The sequence below is a fragment of the Anser anser genome (assembly GCF_964211835.1).
Source record: "Anser anser genome assembly, chromosome: 3".
Classification (NCBI taxonomy): domain Eukaryota; kingdom Metazoa; phylum Chordata; class Aves; order Anseriformes; family Anatidae; genus Anser; species Anser anser.
In genome coordinates this window covers 103,279,382-103,305,044 of record NC_139722.1, presented here as the reverse complement: position 1 = coordinate 103,305,044, position 25,663 = coordinate 103,279,382, and the positions used below count along the sequence as shown (strand labels likewise).

The following is a 25,663-nucleotide window of genomic DNA, read 5'->3' as shown; positions in this document are numbered from 1 at the left end:
TATGCAAGTCGGAGAAATATGCCTTAAGATAGAGGGGAAATTTGGTGAAGGTTTGCGTTCCCTGAAGATGTTCAATCCACAGGCTGAAGGCTTTGGACAGATGTGTTCGATTCTTTCTGCAGAGACATCATAGGACTAGTGGAGCGAATCTGTCAAACGGCCCCTTCGCTGCAGCTTTACACAGCTTGTTAGATGTGACGAGGATGATAAGAATGAAGACCATGAACTCAATTAGGAATTCCATGGGAAGCTGGTGCCAGGCCCAATGCCAGGTTTGATATGCCTTTGTCACTGAAGAGATGCATTGCAGCAGTAAATGAAGTTTTCTAAGCATGAATGCTGCATGCTTGCATATTTCAAATGACTATAGTCCAGCTGAGAAGTGACACGGCCATGAATAACCGAGACAAGGTCATCACCTGCCAGGATGGGAGAGAGTCTCCTAGCCAATGGAAGAGAATAGAAGTGTTGCTTGCAGAGGTTTCTGTAGGAAAACTTAGCATCAGTAGCAAATCCAAGAGCACTCCTAAATTATGAAACAAACACCCCAATTGTGGAAATGCGACCTCATGCCAGGCATACTGCACTCAAGTGACAAGCTCTTAAAAATGCTGTCCTGTCTCCCATCTGTCTTACCTCTGTCTTGCTTGGATTTAACTAGCTGCTTTTCTTCCACTGCCATGTTGGTGGTAGCAGTGTGTTTATATACGCTGAGACACAGATACAGCCATATTTCACCTGCCTGCTTCTGGCAATTCAATCCATGTCAAGTCACCTAGCAGCTCTGTGCAGACACAGGGAAGAGCTGTAAAGAATGCAGATGAGAAGACCACAGGAGAGAGGAGTGTAGTGCTGAAGATAATGCTTTTTCAGTAGTTACGGGGTGTGTCTCAGCAGGAAGGACTCAAAATAATTTTAGTACATTACCCTGGACTTCTGCCACCCGTCAGACAAGACAGCAATATCTCATGGTTAGTGCTGAAGTCAAGGAGGATGAGGATGGATGGATGCCCTCTCCCTGCTGACAGGAGGGCCTCATCCATCAATGCCACTCGAATAGCTCCACTTCCACATCTTGGCTTGAGTCCAGACCGCGCTGGATCTAGAAGATTCAATTCTAGCAGATTTAGCCCAAGCTGCCCTTTGGCTAGGAGCTGTAGGAGCTTTCTTAGGAGCTGGAAAGCCTGTTGGGTGTTAGTTGGGAAGAACTCATGTCTTTAGTGTGGATTTCCTCAAGGCTGGGTGACGATCAATTCCCAATGTGTTGATAAATCTCAGTTGGTGTCCCCAGCTCCCTTCTTGCAAGACTTCAGCCTTCTGGGTTGGACTCTGGAGCAATCAACATGAAGATAAGTTTGGCCAGATGTAAAAGACAGCCCTTGCTTTTTTCGTGGGATAAGGAGAAGGGAATGGGAAGCCTTTACAGAAGATAGAACTTGCTCTTTGGATAACGTAGTGCAGCTGGGTTGACTTCCAGGTGTGAGGAAGGGCTGGGTCCCTCCTCTTGGTTAAGTTGTAGGAAAGGACTATGGGAGGGGATGGCAATCATCAGAAAGGGTAGGCACCTTTGCTGGAGGAAATGAGACTGTACTGGGGAAACATGCTGTTCTGCTCACCAGGCTCCTTGCTGCTAGCCTCCCCTCTCCTCTGCTCCTGGGAAGGGAGAGACGGAGGACCCCTGGCAAACCTTGCTGTTCTTGTTCTTTTTCCGTGCTTCCTGAGGTGCTGTGGAGCACGAAGAGGGCGTTGCATCTGTTCATCAGCCAGATCTCTTCTGCACTGAATGTAAACCAGGTGTCTGCTCTGATGCTTGCAGTGCATGTATGTATTGATGCTGGTGGTGGCAGCGCATGGCAGTGGTCCTGGCCCTAGGGTGATGCTGGTAACTAACTGCGTGGCTGTCCTGTCCTCAGCCAGTGCTGCCAGGGCAGAGGCGAGCCGTGGTGGCTAGCACCACATCACCAACACCAGTGAGACCTACTTCTCTGTCACACTTGGCCCCAGCTGGCAGCTCGCTTGGCTGTCTCCAGCTGTGCTTGGTGCTGTGGAGGCTTGGGGAGCCCAGAGCCACTCTGTGCCTCTATGGGCCAGCGTGTGCTAACTGCTTTGGGAAGGGAATTTCAGAAAAGAGGGAGTCTGTTAGCTGCCTCCATTTATCTCCCTGTTATTATTTATTGTCCACGCGTGCGCTTCCTTTTGGCTCCTTGGTTATTTCTGGCTGTTGATACTACAATGGATGTGCAGGGTGGAGGTTACCATGTACCACTAGACTGGGACAGACACACTTGGCACTAAAGGAAAATGACCATGAATAACCTCAATATGCGACAACTTTTTCCTCCCTGCCTTGTGGGTTGGTGTCAAAGCCTTTAAGTGGTTATGTTCCAGTAGTTATTCTGTAGCTACATGTTTATATTCTTACAAATACGGATTTGCATTTACCTGTGTTTCAAGATGATTATTGGGTACCAAGCAACTGATTACACTTGCAGCCAATCATGTGCCATTAACAGTGAAAAATGGCAGGCGTTGTTGTTTCAAATCTCTTTTGGTTTGGCAGGGGTACAATAGTAAAAAATAACAGCTAAATCAATTGCTTGAATATACAGTGTTTTTTTTTTTCATCCTCAGGCATCTTTCTCAATACAGTTTTGCTTAATCTCTGTACACTGACTAGCATATTCCTTTTGCCGTTTGAGAAAATTTAATAGGCTATTCACTGCTTTCCTTGAAGGGGTGGATTTTAGAAAAAAAAATAACACACACAAACACATAATTTTTATATTTAAAGGAAGTCAGTCAAAGTTGAGACACTAATATTTGACCCACAATCTGAGAAATTATTTGCAAAGTTCAGTGAGCTACTTAGTTTTCCCAATTACAGCAGTGATTATGTTTATTTTACTGAAACAAAAATTCCAGGGAAATATTGTTTGCCCCACTACAAAGAGGTCAGATTTCATAATAAGCCCCCATGTAATGAAGGTAAACTAATATTAGTAGGCAGAGGAGAGGGTCAAATGTTTAATCTGAAACTGAGTTCTTGGTTTAAATATGCAGTTTTCTGTCAAACAAAATGAATCATGAATTTGTGCTGCTTTTAGTGAATTGTTCAATTTGTGGAAAAAGGTAGAAAAATGCCAAAAAAGCCTCATGTTTCATTTCAACATTTCTAAACATTCCAAGATGCTCTACAGTGAAATGCATTGATTTTCCATCTTAAGGAATTGTTTAATTTTCAAAATGACTTCAATTTTATTTAAAATAAAAAAAATATGCTAGAGATAAAATATAAATTAAAGTATATTGTTATGGAGTGAATGAAATGTTTCAATGAAATGTAATTTTATTTATTTATTTATTTTTCTTTACAAATAAACTTCTGGAAACTTCTTTTAGGTCACAGTGATGAATAATTACATCCTATTTTTCTTTTATTTAGTTTTGATTCTTTTGGCTGCCTGTAGCCACTCAAGCAAGCCTTGTAGGAAGAAAAGTCAACTTCAAGTTGTCCAGTTACTAGAAGCAGGTAAAGTGCTCTGACTGTCGGAATCACGTATGAGTTAGTGGGACAGTGGGGACTTCACTGCCTCGGGGGCCAGGAACTCTGCAGTTTAATCCTGCTGCTGTGAAAGTCAATGGAAGAATTCCTGGGTAGGATCTAGCCTGTTGTAACTAATCCTGCGAATCAGAAGTCTGCATTTCCAGGCACTTTACTGGTCTTATTGCTAATGAATTTATGGTGTAAGAAAATTACCTTGACCCTGTAGTACACGCACTTCTTTGCTACCGTTAACATCGTTAAGGTCCTTGCAATCCTGCTCAGTCCTGTAGATATCATGCTTCACCACTCATCTGTTACCGAAGGACTTGTTTTTTTGGTAATCTTTGCTCTAACGAGGAAGCGAAGGTTGTTGTGTGTGAAGAAGAGGATGGGGGTAGGGAGGATTTTAATCAGCAAGTGATCTGAGAATAAAGAAAGGTTACCTGTTTGTTTGTCAACAGGATGAAGTAAATAAGAGTTAAAAAAATCTGAGACACCAGTCAAAGGCAATCAAATATGTATTTAATTAAAGCAAACATAAAAATTAAAGTTACATGTTGAATCAATAAACAGCACTTTTTTCTACATGCATTTTGAACAAGACAGATCAGAATCTTGCATGATGAAGACATAATGTGTCATAATAATTAGGAACACAGACAAAAGAACAGCTAATCAACATGCAAATTTATGCAGTTCTGGCGATTCAGATGAGGCAGATTTCTACCTCTTTTTTTGCTTGATTCATCTTCATTGCTAATCATCTGAAGGCTGCCAAATGTTCACTGACACTAATGTATTATAGGTCAAGAGAGGCAGGTCTTCACCTATTACCCCCACAAACAATATGCTTTCCTTCCCTGTTTCCTCTTCAGGATTTTCAGCAATTACTGCCAGATGCAATCAGACTCCTTGAATAGGAGCAACTGGGGCTTGTTTGTGGCTTGGATTCATTAGAATCAGGAGGATGAAGAAAGGAATAAATTACTTAATTGCACAAAAAAGTTGCAGCCAAAGTGATGGTGAGAGAAGCTGATTGTGTAGTTGCGTATTAGGCCACTCTTGGAATGGAGGATCTTAGAATAGCTGGTAGTTTGGCCTTCCTGATTCAGACAGATTTGGGTGTCCTCCAAAACAGATGGCTCCACACACCATCTATTCTTCTCTTTGTCAGGTTTTACCATTTATTTGATCTTGTTCATCTATGATGCTGGTTGTATTAGATGTAACACAAATATGCATTCAGATCATATCCATTTAGTCTTGCATCCCAACTTTTATTCTTTTAGCCCTGTTTGATGAGATGATCAAGTTGAACAAAGCCCTTGTTGTCCTATTCTTGCACAACATCTATACATAAAACACCAGGAACCGTGACTAAAGCCTCGCACAGGCAAATAATGCTCCCGTGTCACAGGTTTTAAAGGTTTATTTCTCCCTGCTTTACCAAGCAGCCCCCAGCTCAGACAACTGATAACCAGACACAACAAATAGTTAATTTTTATTTGATCCTGTAGAAACAAACATTTGCATATGCCCAAGCAAAACTGCCCGCCTCCCATCCTTATGCTGAGACCCCTGTTCAGATATTCTCTTCAGGTTCCAGGCCATGTGTTATGCTTGTGGGTGGTCTTAAGATCTTAAAGAAAAGCTTTGCTCTGTGAAGTCATGCAGCACTGTATGTAATTAAGTGGCTTTTTTTTTTTTGTTTGTTTGTTTCCCCAAACCCCTCTATCTTTCCCAGTTTCGTTGTTGTGAATGATCAACACTTTGTGGAAGAGCTGCCTTTCAGGTAACGGTTAAAATCAACTTATTAAAAATGAGATGTGGAGATAGGGATTCACTTTGCGGGTGTCCCACTGAGCACAGTGCTGCTCCACAGTACCGTGCACTCGCCGGGGTCGGAGCAGTCACTCGTATTTTCTGATCGCTGGGTCTGATGTGCGTGTTGCTGTGCGCGCATTTATAGGAGAGCCTGGGCAGCTGCTCTAGGTCTTTCAGCTGGGAGAGACGGGCTATTCCTTGCTTGCCTGGTGATGGTGGGGTCTGGGTTCAGCGGTGGGCAGGTCTGTATGTAATGCGATGTGGTGCTGGATTGCAATGAACTTTTAGGGTCTGTATTTGTTTCTGTTCTGGGCCAATGTCTTCTGTAGCCTGACAGATGCACAGCTATGCTGCTTTACTTTGTGATGGTGTTTAGGTCTAGAGTGTACAACGCAGACTTTTCGGGCACCTCTGAGGCTTAAATTGGAATTTGTAAAAGGTGTTAACGTTTTTTTCAAAGTACAACGAAACACTCATGGGTATGGCAGCACATTCACAACCCCAGAGGGAGAGCTCAAGCTCTTGTTTTCCACCATCAGAGCTGCAATGCCCCGACCACCCCATCTTTCAGAGACACGTGAGATGAGGAGACGTGCTGCTACCCGCCTCTTGCCAAGGCCGGCATCTAACAACCATGCACATTCTCCTCTTTGGGGCAGCCATCCCAAGGATTCAGTTTCACTTGCCTCCAGCAGAGTTTTTCCAGAGGCCACGTGTTGATATGGATTTGTGGAGACAGTGTATCCTTCAGAAGGCAACTTTACTTTTGGGATTGAACCTGATGGAAAATTTTGGCTACAACCTCCATGCACAGCCTCCTGTGGCTGCCTCTTCCTCCTCAGCCTTCCCCTCAGACCCTCTGTGGGGCACAAGCCCCCCTTTGGCCTTGGCCCTGAGGTTTCCCCACTCCTCTCTCCAGGTGGTAGGAAAAGCGCATTGCGCCCCAGCCCCGTGTGCTCTTTTTGTTCCCAAAAGCCTGATTTTATTCAGGGTGTTTCATAGGGCACCAGTGAATGCATTTTATTGCAAGTCTTGGAGACTTAATTTTACTGCTGTGTCACTAGGGGGAGATTTTGAAGGCACAAGTGCGTTTAAGTGCTTACCTGTCCTTTGAAAGTCAGCAGGAGTCGTGTATCTAAAGGGCCTTTGTGTCAGAGGAAAATATTCACCGTGAAATGGGGAGATCCCATGTGTCTGGTGCAAGTGATAAGGAAAGCCAATGGGTGAGGCTGCACTGAAGTCTGTTTTTTTTTTTTTTTATTGTCCTCAGATCCTTCATTTGTCACAGGCCAGGGCATGGTCTGTTACAAAGCATTGTGATACCTCATCTCCTCAGTCAAAATCCTCCGAGATTGTTTCGTGATAAGAAGACTGAGAAAATCCACGCAAGGAACTTCTCTTTGTGCAGGCGATACTTGGCTGCTTTTCTCTCTAAAGTTATAGAGGCTCAAGAGCTGATGGTGTCTTTACAAAGGCTCCCTCTATCTCAGGGTCCCCTCAGAAAGGCAGGGAGGACCTTTGCTTTGACAGGCTTTGAAGTCTGTGTAATCTCTTGCAGAATGGCCTTTGCTTTCACAGCTCCTCATGTTGCACCATGTCCTGATTTCTACACTTGGGTATGTCACTGAAACATTGCCTGAGCAGCCTGGGTGAACAGCGCTCCGTCTGAGGGCTGCTCACTTCAGGTATTTGCCGGTTTTTATTCTGTTGTGAAGCTATCTCAGAATATTACTGATATTCCTGGGTGACTAAACTGTTCTTGAGCAGAAATATGAGGGAAGGTGAGTGATGCAAAGGAATCCTCTAGTATGCCTGGAAGTACAGGAGCACTGGCAAAGCTTTAGGCAAGTAAAAGGCTTTTTGTGGAAGTGTTAGTGAAAAGGCTATGGTCACAGCTGGAGCAAAAAGTCCTCTGCAGTGTGCGTATTTGCAAGTGATGCTTTAAGTAGGTCTAAGCACCCACCCTTGGCACCTGTGGCTGTAAGCATCTGTATTTGCTATGAGCAGTGTTCTTTAAATGCTGATGATTCCTATCAGAGTAAGGCAGGGGACTTGGAAAATGGAGCTAATGTTTCTGTGTGGAACAAGCCCGTCTGTGGGCAGACCACCATACTTCATGTGTGTGCAAAATGGAGGATAAAAGGGTTGCTGTCCCTTTGTGGCAGGAGGGGCATACGTCACCTTGCTGGTCTCCAAAGGCTCTTGAGGAACTTCTGCCGATTGGTGAACTCATTCGTCCTGATGGTCTATTACCTCCTTTGTTTTGACATATTTTCACTCTCCTCTTAATGTTTCCTGTTTTCATGAATCTTCCCCTTTTTCCTTCCCCTTTCATGAATTTTCCCCTATTTTCCTGTGAGTGTTTTTTGTCTCCCAGATGTTGTATGGCTGGCTATTTCAGTAACTCTTTGCGTACTACAAACTTGAAAAAAAATGGAAGTGGAAAAAACCCATGCTGGAATGATACTGTATTTTCCATGCACATGTCACACATTGGTTGAAACATGTTCATCTGATAGGTTAAAAATCTATCTGAAATACTGCAGTACAAAGTGCTTAATTAGTGGATCCGTCCAGTATATGAGTTGGTATCTTTTGTTTCAAAAAAGCAAGAGGTTCTTTTAAAATAGCAGTGATTTTCTAGCAATGAAGAATTTGATATTTGTTCAGTGCTTGAACCTGTTAGAGCACAGATTTGTTTGATATAGGCAGGTTAGGGCTATGGCCTTCTGTGGAAAAACACGATCCAGTTATTAAACGGCCCAAAAATATGGATGTGGGGCAGGATATTTGAAGATGTACCCAGTAGCCCTTGTTCTGGTTTTCTGATGTTTGGCACATCTGAAAGTTAGGCTATTTATTTAGGTGCCAAACTGCACAGTTCTACACTTAAAGATGCCAGCTTGCATTGTAAAGCTCAGCAAAGCCAAATTACTTTGCCTACCAAAGCAATTCTGTCTGTATCCACGCAGAGTTATCAGGGGTAGGTTCTTTTCTTATATGGTATAGTTTATATGCAATATACCCTTGTGCTAGTATATAGTGATTCCTATGGGAGCTGAAATGAGATGATCTCCTTAGTTCTGCGTGTCTGTATTGCTTATCTGTGACAGCTGGTTGATGAAAACTTTGCAATAGTAAATACAAATAAACCTGGGTCCCAGGCTCCAAAGGTTTAAAGTGTCAAGCAAAATTTCACACTGGAAATGGATAAGTAATGTAAAAAAGCAGGCCGTTTGGAACAGACAGTGACTGTCTTCATTACAGCTCCGTCAGGAATCTTCACCTTAGTTTTCCATGTGAATGTGTGCTAAGTGAATGTCCTTGAAATGTTTCTTCCCCTACTTCACTTGCCGCATGGATGGGTGTCACCAGCTAAAACCGTTCTGGAGTCTACACGTACACTTGGCAAGATTTTCTCCAGATCCTAATTCTTGGTGCAACCATTTAACCAGTGGATTAATCTCTGGAAAACGTCTGTGGTGCATACCCAACTGTTTCAAAAAAATCTGGGGTGTGAAAAACATGCTACCTTTGAGCAAATCAAGAAGATGTGGGCAGTGAGTTGCGTGCTGCTGGAGTGCGCCGTTAGGCTTCTCATGCCTGTACGGGCACAGCATTTGCCGAGTCCAGTAGTGGGGACGTCTGCCCTATCAAAATGGCAGAATCAAATTCCTCGTTGGCATCCGGCCTGCCTACAGTCTGAGAAATCCTGTCCTTGCCTTTTGGTGAATTCAGATTTGTTCTGTTAAGTAAGAGCTCTGATGAGGTTTCTTTAGCTCTGCTACTTTTCAGTGTACCTCCTCCTGTTCTGAGAAACTGCCTCTGGCCTAAGCTTTCTGTTCCTTCAGCAGCTTTATAATGCCCTTCTTGGCAGATGAAGACTGGCATAAGGGACCCCTGAAAAAGTCTTTGCACAAGGCAGGATCCCAGAATTTCTTCCTATTCCCTTTCTTCTCAGGTTCCTACCTGAGCACTCCAGGATGCTGGGGATCAGACGAATTCAGTCTATAAATGCAATTCAATTCTTCAGAGCCGTAACAGACCTGTACGTGCAACTTCACATGTGCTGCTGACCAATGGTAGCATAAGGCCCTTTCCCCACGGAGCTAATGGATAACCCCATGGACCAGGAGCTGCGGGCTAGAGCGAGACCTCCAAGTTGTGACACGCTGCTAACTTGTGGCATGTGGGACACTACAGAGCAGCAGGTAGTGTGGCAAGTGTAGAAGTCAGTGAGGGGATTGGCAGAAAGGGTGTCTCTTGATTTAAAACCACAGCTGATGTGGTTTTGGAGGATAGTCTCACTGCCGACAGTCTTCTTAAGCCTCATGTTACTTTTGTATTTTGAAAATGCCACCTGATATTGCCAAGTGGTTGGGGTGCTATCACGCAGTCACCTGGTTCCCTTGCCAGATGGGCTTGTCAGCAGATGAGTTAGGGAGTCCGGGAGTTTGGACCCTTGATGGCAGTAAAATCTTCTTCGCATCTATAACTTGTTTTCTATGCCCTCTTAAAAGACAATGGTACCTGGGATTTCTTTCAGATCCAGATGGAAAGCTTTTGTTAAAGGGAGTGGTAATGAGGCTTAGTAAGATTTGTTTTTTTGTTAAGAAAAGATCATCTGGCGCTTGCTTTTGGAGCTGGTTGCTCATGAAGGTTTCTAATTCAGGGTCTTAATTTTTGTAAAGCGTGAATTACAAGAAGTCAGAAGAATGATGCGAAGAGCATTTAATAATGCACATTCACAAAGAAGTGGTGTAACTACATTAATTAGGCAAGTCTTGCGTAAAGATGCAATGTAATTATATATTTGAGACAGTTAATTAGGGAGCTACTTGGAAATTTCAGTGAATATTAAGGTAATTATACATAAATACTATAACCATTAAGACTGCACCCATAATGAAAGCAATAACTAATTACATAAATAACAGCATACTTATGTTTTTACATTACCAATACCTAACAATACTTCCTCTCTTTCCCTGCTCTCTTTGCCATGCAAATGACAAAACTTCCATTTTTAATTCAGATATTCTTGCAAATTGTCGGGGAGACAATGAACTTTCCTCTTGTTCTCTTTCTCTAGAGAAGGCCAGACAACTGGAGTTATGCACACCTAGCAGGAAGACAGTCAAGAATACTGCAGGTGTCTGCAAGCTACATATGGCATTTTTGGTGGCTGCCCTTGGATCTCATGCAAGCCCAGGTCTGACAAGCTTAGTAAATGGTATAACTGTAAAGATGATGATTTAGACTGTTTAGGCAGCTTTGAGCGACTCAGTACTGAGGGTTAGGTGACTGGCTCTTGTAAAAATTGGGCTCTGCATTTCATCATGTTAGACCTATGAACAAATGCCTGATCCTTATCAAATACTTCTTTCGATTTACTTCTGTCAGGGGTTGGGATATCTGCTTTCACCTTCATCTTCTAAACCAACCAGCTTCCAACGACGAGTGGATATGGCAATATTTCATGTGCCATGCACATTGCTATCCTTACCTTCTGCTACCACAAGATTGAAATTCAGGCTCTCTAAACCCATAAGAACAACTTCTAAACTAAAAGCTTTGTATGAGAAGCAGCCCTACTGACTCAGATGAAATAAAGAATTGTTGAATTCAAATATGCTTATTGAATTGATAGTTTCTAGCAACTAAGGATCTAAAAGTGCCTCAAAAGCTCTAACAGAGCTCAGTATGTCTCTAATAGGTCTCAAAATGATAGTTTTTGTGAACTCTCTTGATGGAGACTTTATAGGTGGGGAAGCCGAATCATGAAGTGGTAAGTGACTTGTCCAATGTCATAAAGAACATCAAGAGTCCCGCTATAAGTCTCTCAGCTGTGTTTTAGTCACAAAATCATCCTTTCTTCTGCAAGAGGGACCTGGCACATGGTTTGGGGTCTAGCAATGTTACTCTTTTCTCACTTTGTTAATCTTCTCTGAGTAATTAAATTGACCTGGTGAGGCAGTGGAGTTCAGAAAGGAACGTTATTTTCAGCAATTTGTCCATATTATTATGTTTCCATCAGACATCACAAGTAGCTGTCTGAAAGGGCCCACAGCAGCATGTGCTCTGTGCATGTCTGTAATATTGAAGTCACTATTCTGTAGAACAAGGTCGTAATTAGAGCTGGGCTGGCACCTGGGAGTTCTGCAAGCTTGCTAAGGAAACAATGAAGGCAATTCTATCTCCTTCCAAAAATTCCGTTTCCATGAAGATACCTATGCTAAAATATAATTCTGGGGCAAAGCCAAGGATAATATAGGACAACATATCAAAGTTTGCTATATTCTCTTTGCAGACTCCAGAGCAAGTAGCTCTGTACAACTGTTCCATATTTTCTCAGCCCAACAACAGGGACCAATGAAGCTGCCTGTCATAAACTGTAAACCAGTTAGAGGCTGGTGGGACCTTTCAAATTATTTTTATTCTAGGTAGATAATGGCATAATTTTGAGGTGGCTAATCCTTTACATAGTTATAAATAATCCTACTCTTATGGGTTTACACTGTGGCTCATGTCGCCAGGCAGATGAGGTCTCAAATCTTCTTGTTTGTGTTTTGTACTGTAGTAATTCCAGTAACTTTCTAAACTTTTCATTTGTAGTGGAGTGAGACTGGGTGGAGGTGACCTTTGTTGTCATTATAACACACAGACACTGAACTTTGCATAGATCTGTTGGAAGAACGATTAATTAGCAAATATTGTAGTAGATAGGTTACCAAGGATAAATTATGTCAGATTCTTATGATATCTTTCTCTGAGTTTGTGACCAAGAGAAATGTGGTAGCTCTAATTTGTCAACACTTCTGTAAGACACTTAATGCAGTGCTACATGGAAGAAAATAATTTGGTCGGGAGAGCATGATTTTTAAAAAGAAATGTAAAGAAAAGGTTAAAGGAGGATTTCTGAGAACTGAGTTGAAAGAACTGTTAAGGTACAAGAACAGTAACTAGCAGAGTTTATTAATGATCAGTCTTATGACCTATCTTAACATTTTTATTTGTGGCCACAGCAGAAGTGTGCAAATAAAAAGTTTGTAAGTGACAGAAAGCTGAGAGGCCTTGGCAATTCAGAGGAGGACTGACCCTGACAGCAGGAGAAGTGGAAAACGGATAAAATTAAGTACTAATAAAGCACAAGGTCATGCAGATGTTTTTTTTTGCTCTGAGCAGGAGGTTTATCAGCTGGAAGTGAAAGAGAAGTGTTTTGCTGAATCTCACAATGACTGACAACTGCTGGAGCTCTGCAACAGCAGGGAAGGGAAATATTCTCTGAGATGTTCCCCTGGATGTTGCATCAGGGGAAGCATATCCAGGAAACATGTGGGATTCCTGACTACTTTTGTACAAGGCACTGGGGAGATCCTCATGAAGTTCAACAAGGAGAAGTGCAGAGCGCTGCACCTGGGGAGGAACAACCCCAGGCACCAGTACATGCTGAGAGCCACCCAGCTGGAAAGTAGCTTGACAGAAAAGGACCTGGAGGTCTTGGTGGACACGGAGTTGAACGCAAGCCAGCAATGTGCCCTTGCTGCCAAAAAAAAAAAATATAAAAAAATGCTGATAGTATCCAGACTGCATTAAGCAAAGCATTGCTAGCAGGCCGAGGGAGGTGATCCTTATTCTCTGCTCAGCACTGGTGAGACCACAGCTGGAGCATTGCATCCAGTTGTGTGCCTCCCAGCACAAGAGAGACGTGGTGCTACTGGAGAGTCCAACAAAGGAGTCAGGGACTGGAGCACCTCTCCTATGTGGGCAGGCTGAGATAGGTAGGACTGTTCAGCCTAGAGAAAAGAAGGCTTTGGGGGGATCTTAACAAAATATATGTATATCTACCTGAAGGAAGGGTGCAAAGAGGATGCAGGCAGGTTCTTTTCAGTGGTGCCCAGTGCCAGGACAAGAGGCCAGGGGCACAAAGCGGAGCACAGGAGGTGCCCTCAGCACCAGGCAGCCCTTCCGTGCTGTGCGGTGATGGAAGCACTGGCACAGACTGCCCAGAGGCTGTGGAGCCTCCTTCTTGGAGATGTTCAACATCCAACTGGACACGGCCCTGGGCAGCCTGCTCTGGGTGTCCCTGCGTCAGCCTCCAGATGTCCCTGCCAGCCTCACCCCGTCTGCAATGCTGTGAAATCCTGAAAGAGGCAGCATCCAGAAAAAGTGTTACTGAATTGAGATAGGGAACAGGAAATAAAGGACTGTGTATTTAGTTTAGCAAAACTAAAACTGAATAGGGGTATATTGATCCCTGTAAATATATCATCAGGGTAAATGGTGAGAGAGAACTGATTAAAGCAGAAGTATACTGAATGCCATAGGAACAGTTGATAGGAACCAATTCTGAACAAATGTTCTTTGGAAATTAGATAAAGATTTCTAATAACCTGAAGTTTGGAAGCAGCTTTCCAATAGGAGTCACGGGGGCAAGAAAACTACCTGGTTTCAAGAAGAAACTTGAGAAATTTATCAATGAGATTGTGATGTTGTGATATCAATGAGATATGATGTGTCAGACATAGCAGGGGATGACCTGGGAGGACTCTTCTAGTCGTATTTCCTATGTAAAACTATTCAATAGAGCTCCTGGCCTCCAGAGTATTTTTCTATAAAAAGACTTCAATAGCGAGCAGGGGAAAATGGCCTTTGCTTTGGATTCTTTGTTTGCCCTTGTCTATACGGGAGACATAGATCCGATCAAAGTGCCAATGAATCTTGTGGTAGGTTGGATGCAGATCTCTATTATCCGTATGACAATACTTCTCAGAGGTCCTGCTCGTTACTGGGGCCCAGCTACTTTCTACGACCTGACTTTTGTGATCCCAGTTCATCTCTCAGCTAAATCCATCTGAAGCTGTGTTTCCTTGATAGCCCCTTTAATATTTTATAGGTTTCTTACAGTTCCTGTATTCTTGTAATCTTCTGAGGTCCTTCACAGCAAGCCAAACAATCTTCTACCACTTGCAGTGCCACCAGCTAGCCAAAGCCATGCAGTAGATCGCTAATTCTCAGAGCCAAGATCAATAGCAAATCACCCTTCACTATCCTGAAAAGATCTGACAACTCAGTCTAGTTGTAACAACCGAAAGAACTGTTAATAATGGGTGATGACTGACCAGAAGCATGGTATTCATGCGTACAGCTTGTTGATTGACAGCCCCAGCAGGTTAGAGGTTACCCATGGAATACAGCCTTGATGGCCTAGGATGAAATGTTCCTTCTGACCCTTCTGTAAGCTAGTGATATACAGCACTGGCTAACATATCATTAACTTGCAACACCATGATGATGGGATTAGGACCCAGAGGGTTTTATCTCTACCTTATTAATGGCAATTAAAAGCTGTGTGACAGTTTTAAAACTTGTTGATGTAAAGAAAGTTTGTACCTGTCTTATAGTAGCACCGTAAATAATTGTCTGGTTGCTTTGCTTTTCGTAATCTGTCCATGCAGCTGTATATTATCATTATTTTGCTGCAAATACAGCTTTTCGATTTATCAACAAAAGAGCAGGTAAGGCTCTATGTAAATAATAATGAAGGACACTTCCAGGTTGGATTTTTTCCCATTCACACTGCTGAGCATGAAAGAAGGAGAGGATTTTCAAAACTAATGACAGTATCTGTTAGAGGTGTTTTTCAAAGCCTAATTATCAAAAAAAAAAAAAAAAAGTTTTAAGACCGATTTTAGTTACTGCAGACTTCCCCTGGCTAATTCGTAGGGCAGGTGTTAAAAATTCTCCCTGCTCCCCTTTATATGGAAGTGGATAGTGGATAAATTATTCCCTGGTTAGGGAATCCTGGAGATATACTGGTTTCAGGGCAAGAAGTTTCATACCTCTAGTCCTTCTGCATATTCAAGGAAATGTGGCTACTGAGAGAGCAACCATGTGAGTGCTGTGAACCAGCACTAGCTCTTTTATATGCAGCTTCTGTTAGCCTCTCAAGTTGCATTAGAAAGAAATGATCAAACTCAAACATGCACACTATCTGGAAAGTCTCCTCTCCCTCAAACACTTAGCGTCTGCTCTTGTGGTTCTGTGTATCCTGATTATTTAACTCTTTGGTTTTGGCCCCTCACTTTCAGGGGAATGCTTCTGAATCACCTTTCTCACTCCTGTTTTTCTGCCCAGACATGCCTTGGGTGCTGTTTCACAAGAGCTTGCTGATAAGGTGTTGGGGGACCTTGTATTCTAAAGACTTGGGAGGATCAGTCAGGCTTTGTGTCAGGGCTCCCTAAAGATGCTGGAAAGCAGTTCTTGACTCTGCAGGGTGACAGAGTGGAGCAAAAGTCATCTGTGAAGCCTCCAAAGATGCAGCGAGCTGAGGAGAAAGTCATGGGTCTACCTCGCTTTGTATTAAGTGGATTTGCTTGTGCTTTGCCCCAGGGCTACAGAGGCTGAAGACCCTTTATTTGGTAAGACTTGGGCCTGCTTTGTTGTCTCTGATAAAGGAAAGGGTCCTTAGCTTTTCCCTATCTCGGAGGGGTGGGCAGCTGCAGCAGCCTGTGCCTGGCCGGCTGCAGGACTCCCGCTGGGCGCTTTCTCCTCCCGGCTCCCCAGGAGCCGTGGGACTGGGAGACGGTGCCTGTCATTTTAGCCCCTTGCCACTCCAAGGCAGAAATTGCCCTGCGCTTGTAGTTTATACAGCCCCAAGCACAATGTCAGCATTAAACGTTAATTAATAATAGTGGCTTATATTGCTAATCACATAATTATAAATTATGTGTGCTGGTTATGCCTGCCATCACATATTACTTTGTAGTTACATAGCTATACACATAGTGTAGCCGGGCTTTTGTAAATCAGCTTGTAGTTGTTCAGTGATACAAAAGCTATGCCAGCATATAAATCCGATGTAAACTGCTAATCATTTTTAAATGAAGACAAAGCAATCTGAGTTTTAAATCCATAATGCAAGAGAATTACAGTGCATGTGCCTGAAATTTAGGAAGAGAACTTGCTTTGCAGACATTTCAATTGTAAGCAAAATTCTGACGTTACGCGCATTACATGGTATTTTACTGAAATCACACTCAGTGGCAGATTTGCATAAATGAATGTATTGTATTTTTTATAACTGTGAAAGCTTTAATTACCTAAACTCTAATTAGGCTTGCATTTTTCAGAAAACACAAGATATTAGCTTATTTTGTAGTTGGCTCAACTTTAATGTTTTCACGCATTTGTAACTCATACGCAACAATATACTATAAAAACACAGGGAAAACACAGAGATTAAGGCATCCCTGGAACTTCTGAAGCTGATTGGTTGTTTCTGTTCTTGGTGTGTGTAAGCCTCGATGCATTGACATTTTCTTGAATGACGTCCTGGGGACAAAAATCACACCTGATGTAAATTTGCCACAACTAAATTTGGCAGCATTGAATCAGGGGTGAATTGAAATGAGTATATTTTAATAACTTCTAGGAATAAAGGTGTTGTGTGAAAGGGGATTATTGATGGTCTCCTTTTCTAGTGGAGTTTGTTTGGTATTTTTGGAATTCTTGCATAGTTGTACAGATACTTTTCAGACAGTGAGATAATGGTACTGAGCAGGTACTTGGCCTGTTGGGGTTCCAACAAAGATTGAGGCACACAACACAGGCTTTGAAGTATGATCCCTGCTTGGTATGTAGTGAGTAATTGTGGTGCCTTTCATAAAATGAGAAAAATAAAACAGTTAAGTAAAACTACCATTAATCATTACTCCCCTACTTGCCAGACCTTCAAAATAAGGAGTACTAATGCATCTTTTGTCAATTCTCTTGAATTTTCTCGTTTGCTTCCGTGTTAACATTCCTGTTCTGTCTGTGTTGGGTTGTCTATATCGTACCCTTTTCTCTGATATAAACCTGGTGACAACTCTTTGTGCATTTGTCACTATGAAGTGAGACTGCCGCGGTGTGCTCTAACGAGAGCTACTTCTCCAGGCAATTCAGCAGCCTTTATTGGAGCAGAGCATCCTGCCCGGCGTTCGCTGAGGGCATGCTGCTAAGAGCAGGTAGCACCTGTGTTCTGCACTAGCTTTAAATGTAGGTCCACATGCTGTTGATGTGCTCGTTGTGGTGTGTAGCCTTCCAGAAGCTCAGGACTTGTGCTTTTTCTAAGGAAAGGAAGGTGAGGATGCCTCCTCTTGAAGGACTGGGTGGAGAGAAATTATATAAATCTTCCAGTTTTGTTTGAAGCGCTGCTTGCAATGTTTCTGTCAGGTGGAGTCAAACAACACTGCAGCCCGGGCTGGGTCTGAACTGAAATAAAAATAGTATTAATATTTCACCAATCTTGTTTCTGAGGGTTTCTATTATATTTTGTCAGGAGGAATTAAAAAAAAAAAAGGCAAAGGAACGTCAAACGCATTTCCATATTTTCTCCTCCCTTACTGTTTATAATCTTTGCATGACTTGCAGCCGTCTAAATTACATGACTTGCAGCAGAATTGGAGGAATTCTAAAAATGAAGTGTTTGAAAGCAAAGTAAGACATAGAAACAATTAGCATCTACAGGTTACATTTCTTATTTTCATCTCTAACCTCAAGGTCTCTCCCCCTTATAATGCTGACTGTGCCTTTCTTTTAATTAAGCATAGTGCTCTGGGAGGCATTCTGCTTTTCAGTGCAGGACTGGTGGGAATGTATTACAGTTTGTGGTATGTTATTGTATTTCTGCTAAGTAACACCAGCTGGAGTGATGACAGCACATTTTTTAAAACTTCTTTCTGCTTTTCTTATACATTGCAATACTGTCCTAAACATGTTATTTTTGGCCCGAGCAGATACCTAAGGCTGCAAATTACCAAGCTTCTGTACCAGGGTGGACCTGTGAGTGGATTCAGTGATATGTTAGCTCTGCTAAGAGCAAACAGCCTGTAGAAGGTCTAAAGGTCCAGCAACCTCTGTGTCCCGCTCCCAACCACCTGCATCATGTCTCTGGATATTTTGCAAGCGGGGTGTGCACGCCTACCAGTGGGCTGATGCTCCCGATGTGTTCCTGTGTCTGTATTTGAATTCTGAAAAGTCTGGCCTTCAGACAGTTTAGACACAGCTATTGATGAAGTTGATGTTGGATGGTATGGAGTGCACAGGTATATCCACCTCCTGTTGTTATTTCATAAGGATTGTGTTCTGCTAACCTCGTAAGGGGCTGTGACTGTAGGCTCAGATCCACAAGAGGTGTTGTACACGTTTGATGTTAACCTGGAGAGGACTAGTTCTTCACTTCCACAAGGGTCAAGACATCAGTAAACTCACATGAGGTGTGGTGAGTATCTGTGCAGCGTGGAGGTTCTTTGACCCTCTCAGCAAATAGTCTCACCTGGAATAAGGTGTTAAACTGCATGGGTAAAGCTGTGGAAATGTTGATATGTTATTTGACATTGATACTGCATATGTTGCAGTGTTCAGACAGACATAAGGGAATGGGGAACACTTTTACTTCAGGATACATCAAATGTGTATGTTTTGAAGAAGTAGAAGTAATACTAACATTTTGTGATTCAATGGAGTCTTTATGTATTTAAAAATACAAATGAATGTCAAGTGGCATGATCAGCCTGAAATCTGGTCAGTATAAGTATGTGAATTTAAAAAAAGTTCAGTTCCTAGACCTGCCTCAGAGGCCTTCCAGTGTCTTTGGATATTATGGTTGCCAACTCCTCTTGCCTTTAAGTAGTTTTCTTTTCCTTTTTGTGTGAAAAGCACCTGAAAAAGATAGTTATGTAGTGAGAGTGTTAAGTGGACCAGGAACTAGTCCATCAAATGCAGAAAGAAAACACTTATTTAGAGAAGAACAAGTTAGTTACTTCCCACTCTCATGAGCAAAATTGTTATTTTCAACCACTTGTTCAGGAAATAGGAATAAGCTCAAGGAAGGAAAGATTGATCCAGTAGTTATGTCTCAGCCATGGTGCTGGGAAGTCTGGGTTCAGATCCCTCATCCCTCGAGCACATTTTCTGTACTAGTTTCAGCACGTTCTTTTGGTCCCACTGTAGAGATATGACAATGTGGACTGCTGCAAAACCAGGTGTCACAGCACCTACCATCAGTGGCCTCATGCCCACAGTGAAACTAGCAGCATGGAATTAGGTACATAGATTTGTTATGAAATCCATGTGGACTTTGGAAGCTGACTGGTGGAAGACCATTGCATGGTGTTTCCCTGCAGGCATAGACTCTTTAGTCAGCATTATTTGCTGCCTCTCTCTTCTTGGGATTTTCAGCCTCAAAATCTCTCCTGAAGCTTGGTGTCTGCCTTCTCTCTCAAGAACCAACTGAGAAGAAGGCAGCAGTGCTTTTATCTGGTACTTTACTGGTTAGCACATTCATCCAAGATATCCGAGTTCACTTTCCTTTTCTTCTACCTTAATTCCTGCATCTCTTTTCTGACAGGATTGCACATCAAGCTATCAGCTAGTCTTGGTCAGGGTGATGGAAGAGGACATTCTTCATGCTTCTTCCTGAAGCAATTCTCGTCATAACGTTCAAGATTAACGGGGACAGAAAAAGGATGTAAGAATAGTCCAACTCTGTAGCACAGTGGTTAGCTGTGCTCATTTGGGAAAGGGAGGTTTTGTGGCAAAGACCGTGAAGCATGTGATGGGAATCAAGTGCTGCCATTACTGCTAGGCATGCCTTCCTCCTCTAGCCATGGTTCATGGGAAACAGAGAGCAACGGTGTTTTTGTATGGAGCCTCTTTCAGTAGGTGCATTCCAAGAGTACCTGCAAGACCAGGCTGTTCTTCTGAGATAGATGGAGTGCTGGGGTGCTGGGTGGGATAGATGCGTGCTGGGGTGTAAATACTTGATCACCACTGAGTGATTGAGCCTTTTAAAGACAGCATTTTCCAAGCATGCATGGAAGCAAAATTGTACAAACTGGGGAATATGTAATGCATCTGACTGATGTGCCAAAAGACTCCTGGGTGTTCTGAGGATTATATCTTTTCCACACAGGCTGGGTATAGCTGTCCAAGCCCTGCTGTGGATCTGGTCCAGAACCTCTTTGCACTGGAGTCTTCCACCAGTAAAATGCAGATGGTGTCCTTGTCTGTCCAAGGAGTTCAGATATTCTGCCCCATTATTGGGTAAATATCTAGCATGAAAAGGACAAAGAAAAGTTAACGGTGTCCCTTGCAGCCTGCAAGCTGCTCTGAGAGGTAGGTCCCAACTTAATATGGGATGTTTTGAGAGGCAGAGAGGTAAGAGGCCAGTATTTCAAAATTGCTGGTAATTCGTGGGGAGGAAAATCTGTGATTTTCCAAAGTTGGTTCTGGGTGCTCCTGAGAAGCCAGTAGGAGCTGCTGATTCTCAGGCTTTCTGAGACCAGCCCGTAGGAGCAGCGCTTGAGTCCCCTAGAAATGGAAGCATCTGGGATTACTGCGAGAAAAATTTTGGCGGACTACCCTATGTCACGCAGTAGGCTTGTGCCGAAGCCAGGGCCCAGCATCCTTTCTCCAAGTTCTTGTAACAATAAGAACAACCTCCTCAGCAATTGCCTTACAAAAGGTTTGAACATCAGGTTACCCAGAGACATGAGCAGATAGTAGAGCAGTGATGTACAAATGAAAGTCCTACACTTTGACCTCCAACCACATGAAGCCCCATTACAATAAATATCCAACAACACATCCCTTTCCACACCACACGGATGCTGCCTTAGGTACAAAGGTACTAAAATGACTGTTCCATGTAATAAAACATGGTGGGAGAAATTATGAAGTATAAAGTGAGGTTATTGCCTTCACTGCTAATTAAAGTTTACTGTATCTTCTTGCAGCTTTGTTTAATGGGCTCCAACATATCATGGGGTGTTTCTTTAAAGAATTAAAAGAAAGCTCTTTTTAAGGTCACTCACTTGACCTCAATTCATTGTGTTGTGAATGCGGTATTGTAGTAGCACATATTGTGTGGGGTACAACACCATGTGCTGCTCCAAGACTCCCGTGGTAGCTGAGCACAAAGGGCTGCGTTAACGATGGTGTGTCAGCCTGAGCTTTGAATTTCGTTGCTTGAGTGCTAGTTTTCATTACTGACATACGATATATGGTGTTAACCATTTCAGCGCCAAGCTATGTGCCAGGGACGCACCACTGCTTGTGCTTGGAAATGGTCATTTCTGAAGTGCCAATGATCTGAGGTACAATTATTAGTTTATTACTTAATGGCATCAATTAGGGCAAGCATTGTCATCTTACACACAATGATCTCAGCACCACAGTGTGATATAACTATTACAGTGAGCATCATAGCCTGATACTTATGCCATATAGGGAATAAAAAGCTTTCAGGCTTTTTTTTTGTCATAAATTCTGTGTTCTGAGATTTTCACCTTTTTTTTTTTTTTTTGTGCCTTCGTTTTGTCCTTGGGAATATTCTGCAAAGCTCTTTGAGTACTATTTCTTTATGTAACATTTCCTCCTACAAAAATTTTCTTTGTAGTAACTCATGTGACCCTGTCCTCTGGGTATTCTGAATATCTAAATCCTTGATTATTTTCAGTTTTCTCTTACAATCTTTTCCCAATATGCTAGCTGAGTCTAGGTCCGCGTTTGGATCATACATCTCAAGCTGCAGCTGCTGTGGATCCTCTTGTTTGGTGGAACTCTGTTACTTTGGTATCTTGGCTCTTCATCTGGCTCGGGTTGCTTCCTCCTCAATACATGTTCCACTCATGAGGCGGGTGATCCAAAGCCCATTGAAGTAAATGGAAAAATTGCTGTTGATTAAATTATTTCACATCTGCACTCCCTGGCTCTACCAGCTTCTTCCATTGTCCACACATCCTGATTCACAAATGTTTTAAATGACAGCTTTAGGAACATGAAAGCCTTTGGGGCAATGGCCTAAAGACACAGCAGAGGGTAAAATCTGTGAACATTATAGTGCTCTAGCTGTAGTACTCCCATTAATCAGTACTGAGCATGTAACTGAAAAGCCTGCCTAGTCAGGCAGGGAAAGCTGGTATTTCACACAATCAGACACATAGGCAGCCCCCGGCCCATAGTGTAGTTCATCAGGAGGATTCTTTGCTTCAAATGCAAACTGAACATTGACTTTGTTTTGCCAGAGGATTTGGTTTGCTTTGCTGTTTCCATTTCCCTGTTCCTTGTGAATGGGGGGCAGTAACAACACCGCTTGCCCAAGAACCTGATTAAGGGTATTGCAGAAATGGGCAGACTGGGAACAACTGGGTATGTGATAAGCTCCTGCTCTCAGGGGATGTCAGAGCACAGGGGTGTGGAGAGGTGATGCTGAAGCAGCTCTGTCACCCTCCTGAGCTCCTGTGGGGATAGTCAGTGATGGGGCCCAATCCTGCCACTAACAAATGTGTCTTACTGTGGGACCCACGTGTGCCATCCAGCTGCATCCTGATGGCAGGTCTGGATGAAACCCAGAGGGCTTAATCCCCCTCTCATCCCCAAATCTTGGCATTCACTGGGGGAAAATCTGGGAGGAAGCATGATGCGGCTCCAGCCCATGGTCTGCTCTGAGGATCAGAGACCCATGGTGATGGGGTGTGCCTGCCTTTCAGTTAAGTGCTGCTTCTTTAAAGGGAGTCCCCGGGGAGATCCTTTGTAGGATGGAGTACAATTTATACCTGGGTTTCAATGCACTCCCCCAAACAGTTAAAATGGCAGAGACGGGTATCGGTAAACCTGATTTTCAGATGTCAATCACGGAAATTCAAGCACATTGTCAAAAACAAGGGGCTGCTTACCGACAAAATCATTTTTGGAAGCAGAGAGAATGCAATGTACACTTATGGCAACCGTGAATGTACATTTGGTAAAGAGCATGTGTTTATGTGCTCAACAACTCAGATATCACCCCCAAAGTTTTCTCTTTTTTTTTTTTTCTTTTTTTTCTCCTTCTCTCCTCCATGCCTACACCCACCATCTCTCCGAGCTGGAGCATCATCCCAGGCACAAAGATTGTGAGGTACTTACATACAGCCAAGCACAGATGTGGGGGTACAAATTCAGCACTGTGAGTGCACCTCGCCTTCGGAGGAAGTTTACAAACATTTAGATGCAGTTCAAAAGCATTTACAAATCTTTTGAGGTTTGCCATCTTCCATTAGGACATGGATTCAGCTTTACCAATGGAACAGATGCTGGTTGTATGCCCGAATTATATAACTTTGTAGCGAACCTTTCTGTTCATCACTAAAAGAATAGCAACGTCATTACAGTTATAAATATAGTTACCAAGGAAACCAGTTTATCATAATTGACGATTTATCCTTGTTTCATTCTTTATCACTGTTTCTTTCTGTTCAGTGTCCCACTGCACCTGAGCTTGCTTATTTATTTAATTATTTCCAGTTAAAAGGTACGGTAAAATGCTGTCGGGCTGGCTAGCTTGTTAATCTGCATTTTAATAGAGATGGATCTATCTTGCCTGCAAAGCTTAATTGTAGATTTTCCTTCTTCTCTGTCTTTAGCTTTTGGAACTATCAGAGGAGTCTGACAGTTTATTTTATTGCTCCCATACTATTGAAAAGTGACTTGAATTTATAGTATTTGTGAATTTGTATGCTGCCACTAAAAATGTAATGAAGGAAAGAGGAAGCAATTCTTGGATGGAATTCTTGATGGAATCAGCTCCCCTGAAATGTTTAAAATACTTAAGGAAAAGACGGCGTCATATCCTGTGGCAGAAGAAGGAAAGGACTTGAATTTCTTTACCAGGACTTTGAAACATTTCTTTTTGACAGCGATTGTCTGGGGTTGACTTTGTTGGATGTCTTTGGTCCTGGTTTCCTACCTGTGTGGCAGGTGTAAGGCATGCCATTTTGTGTTGGCCTGTTGAGATCCATGAGATTGCTCGCCCAGACCGAGTGAAACACCCTTGTATGAGTGATGATGGGAACAGTCCCTTTCCTTGAATTCCCCTGCATTGTCATTTTAAGATAGGTGAAAGCTTTAGCTTTAACTGAATGTCACATCAATTTTATTATGTCTGTAGGCGTCTTTGTTTTTAAAATTCATGACAAGTTCCTTGCAATACATTTTTACTGCATTACAGCCACCTGTTCTACCTTGGTGGGTGGCTGTAAATCTGGGGCTGTCCTTTTGCGTTGTGTACATGAATGATTGTTTCTTTATACAGCATATTAGGAGCTTCCAAAATGTATTCATAGCTTGAACCATCCTGGGGAGACACATGGCCATTTTGTGGATCAGCTTTCCTCTTCTGCTACTGCAGAAGTGTTGCCTGGGGTCCCAAAGCAAAATCTTCTTGTCCTTCCCATGGGGCACCTTTTCTACCTAGGCCCAACACGTGGAATTTACCCATTTGTGGCCACACTAAGTCCCCTTGTACCGAGTGCTGCCATTAAGAACGGTTTGCTCCTAGATCAGCTTCAAATAAATCATTCAGACTGATTGATGTGAACCTTGACATGACTTTACATTTATTTGTCAATATCTGACCTACCTCAAGAACGTCAATTATAGGCACCGTGTGTGAGGGAGACATGCAAGCACCTCCCTGTGGTGCTCCTGGGGTTGGATTCTGCTGCCCACATTCAGCTCGAGCTCCCACACTGCCCTAGGCACCCAGGCCAGGAATCCATTTCTGCTCCCTGCAGGGAGCCCTGCTTCACCCCAGGGCTCAGTGGTGCAATTTGGCCTCTGGGCTGAGGCACTGAACGTGAACCCAGGAAGATCTGCATTCACTTCTTGGCCCCGGATCTGCCTTGGAGCGATCTCATCACTTTCACGTGCCTCAGTTTCCCGGTTTTAAAATGAAGATCGTGATGTTTGCTGTCTCCTTTTTTCCTCCTGCCACTTCAGTTGCTGACCTTCCTGGTGGTGTTACACCTGAAAAACCCTGTAAAGCTGTTCATCTCAATATTGAAGCTTTTTAATGCCTGTGAAAGTGCCAGAAGCCTAAGAGACGGATGCATTTGTTTTATGGGATGAATTACAAACAAACTATCTCAATACATTATTAGAACCCCAGGATGATCTCAAGTCGAGGTTTACTGGCTTGCTTTGTTTGAAGCCAGTGGAAGCTCCTGGGGGCAGAGTCTTCTCTCTCTGTATATGTGCTTGTAAGTGCTGCGAAATGGTATCATTATGCAGGGGCTGTCCAGTTCCTTGTACAATATTACAACCCAAATCTGTGGGCTGCATAGAAGGCTCATGATGATAGAAGGCAGTCTCAAGAGTCAATGCTGCAGGCTAGTCTTTTATTAATCTCCTGCAAAATGAGGTCCCACAGCAGCAAATCACACGGCGCTGACACATTTAGTGCTCGTCTTCCCTGGTTCACATAAGGGGAAGAGC

General features: G+C 43.0%; 1 protein-coding gene across 12 annotated transcripts; it reads left to right on the top strand.

Moving 5' to 3' along the window:
• The first annotated feature begins 437 nt into the window (after window positions 1-437).
• LOC310897750 (uncharacterized protein) lies at window positions 438-25,600 on the top strand. Of its 12 annotated transcripts, XM_083831631.1 has the most exons (7): window positions 1,685-1,821; window positions 3,443-3,529; window positions 5,289-5,336; window positions 9,330-9,579; window positions 10,461-10,580; window positions 20,325-20,455; window positions 23,815-25,600. In XM_083831631.1, the coding sequence occupies exons 4-7, from the start codon at window positions 9,481-9,483 to the stop codon at window positions 23,888-23,890; spliced, it is 426 nt and encodes a 141-aa protein (XP_083687757.1). In that variant the 5' UTR covers window positions 1,685-1,821; window positions 3,443-3,529; window positions 5,289-5,336; window positions 9,330-9,480; the 3' UTR covers window positions 23,891-25,600. The 12 variants fall into 12 exon arrangements, 1 of the variants encoding a protein (XP_083687757.1); XR_014582537.1 differs by lacking the exons at window positions 20,325-20,455; window positions 23,815-25,600 and adding an exon at window positions 12,554-14,045 and having other exon boundaries at window positions 438-1,821; XR_014582536.1 differs by lacking the exons at window positions 9,330-9,579; window positions 20,325-20,455; window positions 23,815-25,600 and adding an exon at window positions 12,554-14,045 and having other exon boundaries at window positions 438-1,821.
• Window positions 25,601-25,663: the final 63 nt, after the last annotated feature.